This window comes from Notolabrus celidotus, chromosome 19 (genome assembly GCF_009762535.1).
Source record: "Notolabrus celidotus isolate fNotCel1 chromosome 19, fNotCel1.pri, whole genome shotgun sequence".
In the NCBI taxonomy this organism is placed as follows: Eukaryota; Metazoa; Chordata; class Actinopteri; order Labriformes; family Labridae; genus Notolabrus; species Notolabrus celidotus.
In genome coordinates, this window is record NC_048290.1 from 6,270,271 (window position 1) to 6,282,869 (window position 12,599).

At 37.7% G+C, this 12,599-nt stretch overlaps 1 protein-coding gene across 5 annotated transcripts in view; it reads left to right on the plus strand.

Moving 5' to 3' along the window:
* Positions 1–12,599, plus strand: part of col5a1 (procollagen, type V, alpha 1) — a 102,063-nt gene that overhangs the window by 54,775 nt on the left and 34,689 nt on the right. For all 5 annotated transcript variants that reach the window (XM_034709436.1, XM_034709435.1, XM_034709437.1 and 2 more), the window contains 13 exons: positions 2,342–2,434; positions 3,532–3,588; positions 3,768–3,821; positions 4,053–4,106; positions 4,283–4,336; positions 4,469–4,522; positions 4,608–4,661; positions 5,085–5,129; positions 5,801–5,854; positions 6,427–6,471; positions 9,837–9,890; positions 9,977–10,021; positions 11,839–11,892. In XM_034709436.1, the coding sequence (XP_034565327.1) occupies positions 2,342–2,434; positions 3,532–3,588; positions 3,768–3,821; positions 4,053–4,106; positions 4,283–4,336; positions 4,469–4,522; positions 4,608–4,661; positions 5,085–5,129; positions 5,801–5,854; positions 6,427–6,471; positions 9,837–9,890; positions 9,977–10,021; positions 11,839–11,892 (717 nt within the window). The remainder of the gene's footprint in view (positions 1–2,341; positions 2,435–3,531; positions 3,589–3,767; positions 3,822–4,052; positions 4,107–4,282; positions 4,337–4,468; positions 4,523–4,607; positions 4,662–5,084; positions 5,130–5,800; positions 5,855–6,426; positions 6,472–9,836; positions 9,891–9,976; positions 10,022–11,838; positions 11,893–12,599) is intronic.

Sequence of the window (12,599 nt, forward strand, 5' to 3'; positions counted from 1 at the left end):
TAAGGAGAATAAATGTTTCCAAGGAAGATTACACAATCTTACTCGTCTAAATTCCACTAATGAACAGTGTTGGTACTTTAAGTTCCTCAGTCTGATGGAGGGAAAAAGAAAAGAGAAAATAAATGGAAGGAAAAATAAATAGATTCATGAAAGAAGAGTTAAAAGTTACCAAATAGGACACTCAGATTGCTTTTTTCCCATGTTTTGAATGCACCATCCTTCATTTGCCTTTTTATTATCATTAGTTAAGACTAAGGATAATGTATCTTACAATTTTTGTACTACACAGCTTTCTTAATAATCACATGGCTCTGTCATATGCTTGATTCTGATTGGACAACCTCCCCTAACAATGAATTCTGCATAGCAAGAGTGACGCCAACAACCTGATGACACACGTCATGTCAATCAGTCTGCAGAGAGGAGTCCAGCACAGTTACAGAGTTCATGTATTCACCTCTGCCTGTCGACCATGTGGCAAAAACATCCCCGGTAGGATCAGTCAGGATAATTTTGATATTGCTCTCAGTGTATTTGGAGGTGTCATCAGTTGGTAGCAGGGTAATAAGTGGGATAATGTATAGTGAGTGGGTTGTTATATGAAACAGACCCTGACAAAGTGGAGGGATCTTGTCTCAGCCTGTGGTGTTAGTGTGGTTATGACCTTCTCTGACATGTGGTTTCCACAGTGTGCTGGAATTAAGGTGGTCTCCCTTGAAACAGATTTTATAAACATGCCCCTTACTAAAGTTTTCTCATGTAAATCTGTGCCTTAGCACCCCCTTGGGTATGTGAGTAATATCAGATCTTGCCTCATTCTCCATCACGTCTACTGATCACTCCCGGTAGTTTTGACTCCTTGAGCTCAAAACTACATTTTAAAAGACGTTCTCTGCCTAAATCCGTTCAACATATTCCACATTTTTGGTGTTAAAAAATTTGAGCTATGCTATCATGTAACTTTCCAGGAAGTCGTCAAGCTTCAGACAGGAAGCAAAGCGGCACTGTTGCTTCACTGTGTAGCTTCAGCTGCATCCAATGACTCGCCTGCGACGTTTCAACAGCCTCTCCAAAGACTTCCTCCACTGCCTCCTTTTTACTTTATTTTCCTTGTGTTTGGAAAATGTACCGAACTGCCGCTGCTGTTTGGGCTGATTAGTTGCGCAGATGTGAGGCTGTGGTTTCAGGGGTCCACAGAGCCGTCTGGGTGAGCCATGTGTCAGGCTCCGTCTGGACAGGAACTCCAGTCTCTCTCTGCTGTATCCACTGGCAGAAAGCACGACTTGTAATCCGATCCTTGAGCTCCGAGGCTAATGAGAAACATGCATTGTTGTTTCACCCCTTCTTTCACCAAGCCAGCTCTCTGGCTCTGTGATATCAACACACGAGTTCAAATGATGAATCTTTGGTCTATTTTTCTTTAAATGCTCCACTTAAAATCCTCCAATAGTGATGCATCTTCATTTTATTTTCTGTTGACAAAGCAGTTCCCATCACAGTGCGTTTCTCTCTCTGCAGCTCAGCCAGTTACAGTTTAATGTGGCAGAACATTTTGTTCAGGTTTAGTATTGAACGCACGGGAATGTCAGTAAAAGAGGGATGACAGAAAGCGCAGAAAAGATGAAGAGGCATAGAATGGAAGACAGACCGATTGGCTCACAGATTGGCAGGGAGAAAAAAAGAAATAGCTGCATATATTTGATTAAGAGGAAGATAGGGAAGAGAAAGGCCAATATTTAATCAAACCTAGACAGAGAGAAAAGAACCGTGGGATTTTCAGAAAACTTTGTGCTGCAGTCGATCTGACTCAGCCCTGATGTTCAGGATCAGATGTTTGTATTTGTGCTTCTTGGTAACAACGTTCCTGTGATGAAATCCTGCGCTGTATTTCACCGCGGCGCTGCTCCGCATCTGTAAACCCACCGACAGTCAGTCTCCTGAGGGCTGTGTGTGCTGTGTAACCCAACCCTAGATGCCTGGCCTGAACTAAATGTGTTGCACCACAAGCCTGGAAATTCAACTAAGACGCAATACCGGCGTTCCACCACCAGATGTCAGTGGAATTTGAAGCTCTTGGCCTGCAGAAGAAGCCGTTTGGCAGCTGGGAGTCAGTGCTTAGTTTAACATCTGTTGCATAGTTTCAAGTTAGGGACTCTGTATCCACATAATATAAAGGAGACAGTCGGGAATATTTGTCAGTAAAAAAACTAAAATATTTATTTGACTGAGATCTGAATTCAAGATTTTCAGTTATTCAATGTCTCAAGAGCTTTTTCGTTCTTTTTGTTGTCCTCTGTGTGCTGCTGGTTGAAGTCTCTTGTTTGTGTGATTCCCTCCACAGTTCAGGATGAGCACTGGAGGTGACTCTGGACAGAAGGGACCTGCTGTATCAGCACAGGAGTCTCAGATGCAAGCCATCATGCAGCAAGCTAGGGTAACAGTACAGCACATAAACACATGGCACAGCAGCACACTTTATTAAACTCCACAAATTCTGCTTCCTAATAAGAAAATCTTCTGTAAGCTTGTTTTTACTCTGAATTTCTTTCTTATTTTTTTCCTAGTCTTCCAAATTTTGTTTTCCCATAGCTTTTCCTATCATTTATTAATTAATTACTGTTAGTGCATTTGCATTTATATTTTTTCTTTTTTTTTAACATTTCCCTTTTTTTATTAATTATTAACTTATTTATTTATTAATTAATTTATTTATTTATTTATTTTTACCTTTAGCCCATTAAAAGTTACAGTTCTGGTGCTATGTTTAACTTTTTTCCTTTTTTGTCTTTGAATCTGTAATTTTTTTTATTTGTTTTTTTCCTTTTTTTCCTTGTTTCTTCTGTACAAATTTCTTCTCATCCACTTTGTTCTACTCATTTAGTTTTTTAAGATTTTTTTTTCATGGTTTTTGTATCAAAACTCTTTGTTTTTATCTTTACCCTCCATTTTTCCATTTGTTTCTTAACCTTTTATTTTTATAAATTTATAGCTTTTGTTCTTTTTCTTTTCCTGTCTTTAATTTATATATTTTTTTAACATAATTTTTTGTCTTAAAATTTGGATTTCTTTTAGCATTAATTCTGTCTGTTTGACCTTTTTCTTGTCTTCATATTTATAGTTTTTTCGTCTTCTCTTTATCTTCATATTTATTTAATTTATTTTAACCTTTAAATACTTCATGTTCTTTTTTATATATCCCCTGCTTTGCTACTATTTGAACATAAGTAAGTTGTAATTTTTGTTAAACCATGAAGTAATTCTCCCAACACATCCCTTTTTGTCTCAGAAGCTTATTTCAAACATTATTGGTCCTCCCTTATCACCATTACTTTTTCATGTAAACACTCTGCCAGCAGCTCACAATGCATAATTCATAACATACAAAAACACACTGAGAGAACAAATCAACAGGCACGAACACTCACAGCAATCAAGCTTTGGCATATAGATTAATCATAATCATAAATAATTAAGGTGTACAACTTTCAATCTGTTTCCATCTTCATATTTTTGTTGATCTGTTCTTTCCAGCTGGCGATGCGCGGCCCTACAGGTCCGATGGGTTTGACAGGCAGATCCGGCCCTCTGGTGCGTATAACAGACGCACGTCACAGAGAACACAGACTCAAAATCAATCAGAGTTTAAAGTTTATAAATCTGATCAGCAGGTATCACTGTGTGTATACAGAACACAAAATGAAACATAGGAAGTTTGTAACTGAGTTGAAAACTTGTCAAATCTAATCCTGGACTTCATTTCTCCTCAGGGTCCTCCTGGTGTATCAGGACTGAAGGGAGAGTCTGGAGACTCGGGTCCTCAGGTACGGGATATGAAAATGCAAATTCTGCTTTTATTTTATTTCTGAAAAACAGAAAACTAAATCTACAAAAACACAATCAGACAACTTCACTTGATGAGCTTTTACATTTGTTCCAACCCAAGTGAAGGCAGCTTTGTTTCTATAACTCTTGTATTTCTAAGGTGGAAATAGAATGAAAAGTGTTGAAAGTTTAAATTTCAACCAAAATGAAATGAGATGTTTTTGATTCAGGGACCTCGTGGACCTCTTGGAACATCTGGACCCACTGGGAAGCCTGGCAGAAGGGTAAGGATGACATGAACTGAGCCTAGAACAAAAACACTGCAGTAGATTTGTCTGTGATGCTCGTATGAAAAAGCTTTTATCCACTCAGTTTGAAATGTTCTAGTCTTCATTGTGTTGTTGACACTGACGCTGTCGGTGTGTGCAGACATGTTACATAACTATTGTTATTTTTTCAGGGTCGCTCTGGCTCTGACGGTGCCAGGGGCATGCCAGGGCAGTCCGGACCTAAGGTAGCTCCTCTATCAAATTTCATGATGCACTTCAGTGCACCACATTTCATCATCGTGCAGTTTCAAAGTGTGTTTTGAAGCCTGTACGACTAGGAGGTATGTGACTCGTTTTTTTTCCCCTCTCCTCCTCAGGGAGACCGTGGGTTTGATGGTCTGGCTGGTCTTCCTGGTGAAAAAGGACACAGAGTAAGTCTTTTTTTTATTGCCATAAAAAGTGTGTATCTGTGTTTGTCTGTGTGCACATGTTAAAGCTATGTGTCTGCTGTTGTAGGGTGAAGCTGGACCTACTGGACCTCCTGGTGGTCCTGGAGAGGACGGAGAGAGGGTAAGGAGAGATAAACACAACTTCACGTCTCTCTTTCTGTTCTTTTTTCTAAAATATCATGCCCCTCATCCTGGAACTGTTATCCTGAATCTGCTCTGATTTGAGCACCAAGCCTACCTTCTGTCTGCACCCACTTCCCTACATCCGCTTTCCCTCCCTTTCTCCTCCTCTAACTCAATCTTCTCCTTAATATTTCTGAACTCTGGCACCTTTATCTCCTTCTAATCTCCCTCCTTACCCTCATTACCCACAGCTGACGCAACCTGATCCCCTCTTTGCCTTTTTTCTTCTTCTTCTTCATCGTGCCTTCCCATTATCTCTCAGTCCACACACACACACACACTTCCTCTCCTCCATTATCATTCACGGCCTGTTCCACATTCTGACTCGTCCTCTCTCTTTCTCCCTCTCTCTCTTTCCCAGGGAGATGATGGAGAGATCGGACCCAGGGGACTTCCTGGTGAACCAGTGAGTGATCACTTGTGTTGCTGTCCGGCCCTTTCACTGAGAGATTGTAGGATAGAGCGTGTCATTGTGATAGCAAACAATCATGCGGTCTGATGAGATCATACATCATCTGTTCATGTTCATATAAATGTAGATTTTTTTTTTCTTCATGCAGGAAAGTGTGTGATTATTATGCTAGTGCTACATCAGTATAAGAGAGCCTTAGGAGGTGGGGATTGCAGGCAGCTCACATCAAGCTTGTTATAATAGCCTCCCACTCTCCAATGCAGGATATTCCCCACAGAGCAACCAAGGAGCCCTTGATATCTGCTGTTATGACTTTTTGTGTCCACCAGGGTGTGCTGAACGGGTTTGAATCCACACAGCCGGGACAATTTGTATTTTCAGGGTAACTGTAGCTGCAAGGCAGAGCGCAGAGATTCAAAGTAGTGTTTGATAGGCATAGCTGTGGGGAATTAACGTGTAGTAAATTATAAAGAAGAAGGTGATTCAGTTTTTCCTTCAAAATCTGACTCTGCAGAATATCCTCAAGGACGTTTAGGAAGTCAGGTTGTCTCCACAAGAATCATTTTGAAACTTGACTAAGCTGAAAATGTTCAATTATTCATCACTTCTTTCACAGGTTTGATATCTTTCTCTATCTCATTTCCTTTCTATTCTTCTTCCCTTAGGGGCCCCGCGGTTTGTTGGGACCAAAAGGACCTCAGGGACCTCCTGGACCCCCTGTAAGTCCCCTCCACCCCCCCCACCCCCGATCCTAAGCTACTCACAACTTTTCAAATCCACTCTTTTTCATCAGATTTACTGTTTACAGAGCAGAATCAATTTTTTCTTCCATCTCACAAGGAACAACAACGAAACACAAAACACACAGCACCCACAGGGAAATACAAACTCAACATGTTTCAGACAGCATACACAAAGAGCAGAATATGTTATTGAGTTTAACTTCAGCATATCAGAGTAATGTCTGCAGCAGAGCAGAGCTTAAAGCTAATGTTTATATTGTTTCAACTGATTTAATTTAACACGGGCAGAGCGCATCAATCACGTAGTTTATTTTGAGATGATATCCCTCTGCAAGATGTAGAGATCCCAAATCCAATAAATCAAACTCTTAAATTCATGCAGTGCAGATCCAAAAGCAGAGATCTGGTCCAAAAACATATTTTTTTTAAAGTCTGTTTAGAGCTTAAAGTGAAAGCTGAAAGTTCACCCAGAATGAGAACTTTTTCAGTGTGTTACATGTTTTCTGCCCCTCTCTGTGTACGCTCAATGTTCATCTCGTCTGTTACAGGGCGTGACTGGAATGGATGGCCACCCTGGACCCAAAGGAAACATTGTAAGTGAAATTTATAAATTAATCAAATTGCTATTAAATTGTATGAAATATCTTTTCTGAGAAAAACTTGGGGCTGCAAGTATTGCTTCTTCACGGCAATGATAAAGTGATCGTTTGATCAATAAAACGTCTGAAGATGATGGAAAAACTTTAATACAGCTTCATACATGTTTGACACTTTGGTTCCATTAACTGTGGAAAATAGGGTTACAATACGATACGATATTATAAGAAACGATACATTCCAATACGATAAGAAACGATACATTCCGATACGTTAAGCTACGCTACAATACATTATTAAACAAAATGATACAATATGATAACATACAGTACAGTACAAGAACATAAGAAACAATACGATAGATTAGGATTACACAACACTTAATAAGATACGATACATTTGGATATATGAAAATATACATTCCAATACAATACGATAAGAAACAATACGATACAATAGCATAACATACGATATTATATAATATGATAAGAAGAAATATGTTCCGATACGATAAGATATGACATGATACGATCTGTATGATAGCATACAGTACGATATGGTAATATAAGAAACAATACGATAGAATAGGATAACACAAGATACGTTCAGAAACGATATATTCCAATATAAGAAAAGATACATTCCAATACAATATTATTGTATACAATATGATAAAATAAGATAAGAAACGTTACGATACAATAGCATACCGTACAATATGATACCATATCATAAGAAATGATACGTTCTGATACTATAAGATATGTTATGATATGATAACATACAATATGATAGCTAACAGTACGATACAATAAGATAAGAAACGATAAGATACTATAAGATAATGTACGATATGATACATTACAATTCGATATGATACGAAATTATACAATATGATAACATACAGTTCAATATAATAATATAAGAAACAATAGGTTAATAGGATATTGCAAGATACGTTCAGAAACAATATATTCCGATATAAGAAAAAATACATTCCAATACAATACTAAACAATACAATATTATCGCATACAACACGTTAAAATAAGATAAGAAACGTTACGATACAATAGCATACCGTACAATATATCATATCATAAGAAATGATACGTTCTGATACTATAAGATATGTTATGATATGATAACATACAATATGATAGCTAACAGTACGATACAATAATAAAAGAAACAATACGATACTATAGGGTAACGTATGATATGATACATTACAATTCGATATGATACGAAATGATAACATACAGTTCGATACAGTAATATAAGAAACAATACAATTGAATAGGATAACGCAAGGTATGATAAAAAACAACACATTCGGATATAAGAAAAGATACCATCCAATACAATACGAAACAATACAATATTATCCATGTAATAGGATAAAATAAGATAAGAAACGATACGATACAATAGCATAACATACGATATGATACGATATCATGAGAAGAGATACAATACGATACTGTAAGATATGTTATGATACGATACAATATGATAACATACAATATGATAGCTAACAGTACGATACAATAAGATAAGAAACGATAAGATACAATAGGATGCCGTACAATATGATACATTGCAATACGATATGATACGAAATTATATAATATGATAGCTAACAGTACGATACAATAAGATAAGAAACGATAAGATACAATAGGATGCCGTACAATATGATACATTGCAATACGATATGATACGAAATTATATAATATGATAACATACAGTACGATACAATAATATAAGAAACAATACGATATAATAGGATAACGCAAGATACGCTAAGAAACAATACATTCTGATATATGAAAAGATACATTCCAATACAATAGATACAAACAATACAATATGATCGCATACAATAGGATAAACTATGATAAGAAACAATACAATAAGATAAGATATGATACTATAGGATAATCTATGATATGATACATTACAATACAATATGATATCAAGCAACATACAACATGCATACCATAACAAACAATACATTTGATACAATACGATACGATATGATAAGATACAGTACGATAAGAAACAATGAAATACAATATTATACAATACCATATCATAATATGTGTTTCAATATGAGGAACATTGCCAATGAAAACAGTCATATCAATGCAAGACATGATACAGAAGAATAGAGGAAACTATAATACACAATTCAATAAGATGCAGTATGATATGAAACAAATCCTGGTGCAAAACCCACGGTAACAATAATAGTTGGTAAATTCTAAAATAATGAGGTCTCAAATTTTCATCTTTGGTCCTATTAATTATGAAACGCAGGAGTTGGAATTACAGTTTTACTCAAGATGAATACCATACAATACATAACCCAGTGTGCAAAGGTAATATGATACAGTGATTCTTTGATAATTGCAGCAATCATGCAGTATAATGGAACATAATGCTGGAGAATGCTTAACACCTTTGAAATGTAAAGTGTAGGATAAATGTGATCAGTGATGCAGTTAGGCAAGCTGGCAGGAAACCACAGATTAACTATGAAAAAAGTTGTTCAATTGATTTACTTTTAATCAAATATTCAAAAACATGTAGCATTTATTATAAAAAGAAACATGGAAGAGTCAAAAAAGGCTGAAATGGAGTCATCTCTTAGACTTTGTTTCATCAGGAAACCTATGACACAGCATGAAGAGGCCTCTCTACAACACACACACACACACACACGCACACACACACACACACACACACACACAACAAAATGTACACACAAGTCCATCCAAAGGATACTCAGCGGGTAATAAGGTATACAGCGGCTGTGTTTAGATCCATTCCAGCAGCTTTACTATAGCCAGCTGTATCATTCCAGGTCAATTTCTCACAGCGCTTGTTCATAATGAGAGAATACCAGTCTGTAGCAGCTCGTCTGCTCTGTTGGGATCGTTCCAACTAGGTAGAGATTGAAGATCAGCTGCTTTCCCACACTCCTGCACCGCGCCAACATAATTGATTGAGAGGAAAGGTGTTTTGTGTTTGTGCTTCAGCAGTTTCTTTCATTAGGAAAGTAGGTGTGAGAATATGTGTGTGTGTGTGTGTGTGCGTGTGTGTGTGTGTGTGCGTGTTCTGCCTTAAGCCAGAGCGGGATGTTGTGATATTTGTGTAAAAATTACGGCTCCTTCAGAAAGAAGGTAATGACGTTGTGATGCGTTGTTGGACAGCTGGTAATTTATATCTGTTCACAACAACATTTCACTTTTAATGGACCATATGGAGCAACAAATCACTCTTCCCTTCGTAAATAGAGCCATCAGTCTCTGTGTTTTTGTTGTGAGGTTTCTTAAATTACCTGAATTTTCTTCCAGGGACCTCAAGGAGAGCCAGGACCTCCAGGACAGCAAGGCAACCCAGGTGCTCAGGTAGGTGACAAACAGGTTGTCTGACATCAAATCTGTCTCCCATCCTTTAAATGAAATATTCTGAGACCTCCATTCTCGCCTCACAGGGACTCGCAGGGCCCCAGGGAGCCATCGGACCCCCAGGAGAAAAGGTGAGGAATCACATGATCCCTGAATACGGATGATATATTCTGAATTATGCCTTTTCTGCAACCCCACAGGAAAGAAAAAAATCTGCCAGCTTGATAAAATGCTAATAAACACAGGCCCCAAACCTATCAAATTGCAGGAAATTGTCTCTTTCATTTGCATGAGCTGAAGCTGAGTTGCTATCTTATTCAATTCCAAATGCTTATCACGCCATTATGCAAACACGTCCCCCCATCCCCAACGCCGGCCTAAATACTGCCTAGTAGACAGATAGATTTAAATCCAGATACATTTTAATCCAATTTCAGCTAAATCACATTTGTCAGCTTCTATTTTCAGTTTTTTAATGAACACTTGGAATGGAAGAACAATGTCGGTGTTGCTTGTGATTATAAATTAAAGGCCTGAAAGCTGTGATGTTGGATGAATTACAAAAAAGGATGAAAAGAGAATGAAAATATAAAAAAGGTTCAAAGTGGCATCAAACATACTCTTGCAGGATGATGTAATAAATGCTCTCTCTATGTACTCTTATCAATCTGTGAGTCAATACATCAGTAAATCTTTGATGCAATGCTAACTGTTAGATGTAGATTGAAGACAGTCTGAGAGTCATGGATGTTTTCTGAAAGTATAAGTAGTAAAGAAAAGACCAGTAGATTCTATATCAAATGTCAAATCTTCTTTATGCTAGCTAGGCTTGCAGCTGAACTAGTTATGGCTGGATTGAACCGATTAAGATGATATGTTGTACAGACATTAATCTTCCTCAGAGGATAAATTCTCCTGACTTAGCTTTACTCTTAACTTTCCTCTCACCCATTTACTTACATACATTTACTCCACACACTCTGATGAGATGTGTTAACAGTGGTGCTCCCCTTTTTATCTATCACAGGTAGGACAAATGTGTATTAAACTTTTACATTTGTCCACAAAATAAGAAGCTTTAGCATTATTTTCCCTTTCATTTCATTTATGCTTCATTTTTATTGCTGAGTAATCACTGCATGCTTATGCGCTCAACAAGACTTTTGGCTCATAACTTGTGCTACACATTTAGTTCATTGTAATATTCTAGACCAGGGGTTCCCAAACTTTTCAGCCCGCGACCCCCACTGTCCCTCAAAGGGATTTAATGTGGCTTAATTTAGCTGGTGTGCAGAAAATGACCCTACCTATATGAGCATGTGTCTGTGTGTCCTGTGCCTTTATGAATTAACCTACTGCTACTGATGCTTTTGATAATTAACTGTTCACTAACCCTAAACTTAGGAGTCATCTGGCAAAAAGAAAGGCAGAAAACTCATTACATTTTCTATTTTCAAAGTTTAATTTCAAGTTCAGCTACTGTTTTTGTTGATATTTTTACTATAATGGGTAAAATGTACTAATTTTAGATAACTTTAAAAAAAAAAGAAACATTTTGGAAGACATCTCACGACCCCCCATTTGTGTCCTGTGACCCTACGGGGGGGCCTGACCCACACTTTGGGAACCCCTCTTCTAGAGTATAAACTTGAATATGATTCATGAACTGGTTCTCAAACATTTTTACCTGGTAAAATAAAGGTCTAATAATAATAATAATGAAATTATTATTTTTATTATTATTCTGTGGAAATAGCAAAAAGCATTCTGTCGTTTCGCCTGTTAGCATGCTGGGGTTAGCGTTGAGTTTATTAAGCTACTTTGCCTCAGGAGTTAGCACGGTTAGTCTTCACAGGCTCATGTTTTCTTTAACCTTCAACTTCTATGTGTTGACTCACTTTCTAGTTTCTTATCATCTTTAACGCCTTATTTTTCCTGTTTTATTTAGGGTCCTTTTGGAAAGCCAGGCTTGCCAGGAATGCCAGGAGCTGATGGTCCACCGGTGAGTTCGGAAAATCAAGCTAGCAAGACATTTTCTCCCTCGCACTCTCTTTTTCATACTTAAGAAATGATCGTAAGAAACATCATTTTCTAATCAGTATATGAAATGTAAGTCTTCATAAACCACTTCACTAATTCACAACACACTGAATCAGTTATTTGTCTGAAACATGTGTAAACCACACATTAGCGCAGCTGTGTTATAGAGGAACAACCCGCCCACACACACAGACTTATACATTCAAGCACCCCTTTTTCCAGGCCCTACACAGACAGCACAGAAGACACCTGCACTAATGGCAGATGTTCCTTAGAAGGCACCAGGTGGCACCTCAGAGAGACAGAGACAAGAGAGGCTGTGAAATATGAATAACTGGAATGCAAGGGGGGGAAAAAAGCAGAGAAGGGGATTTGGTGAAAGAGGAGAGAGAGAGAGAAGGAGAAGAGCAAACACTGTGCAAGATGTCCCCTGGTCCTTTAATGGCTTTCAGTCTTCATGGAATAGAAATAGCTCTCCACCATTTACACACTCAGCTTTTTTTATCCATCCATTTGTTGAATCTTCCATCAACTGTAATATTCTCCCTCAAGTCTCTATGCTCCCTCCCTGCCCCTGATTTTTGTCCTCTTTAGTGTCTGTTTCCCTCTCCATCCTCTCTCACGCCACAAAAAAAAAAAAACCCATCAGAGGCTTTTGCAGAGCTACTT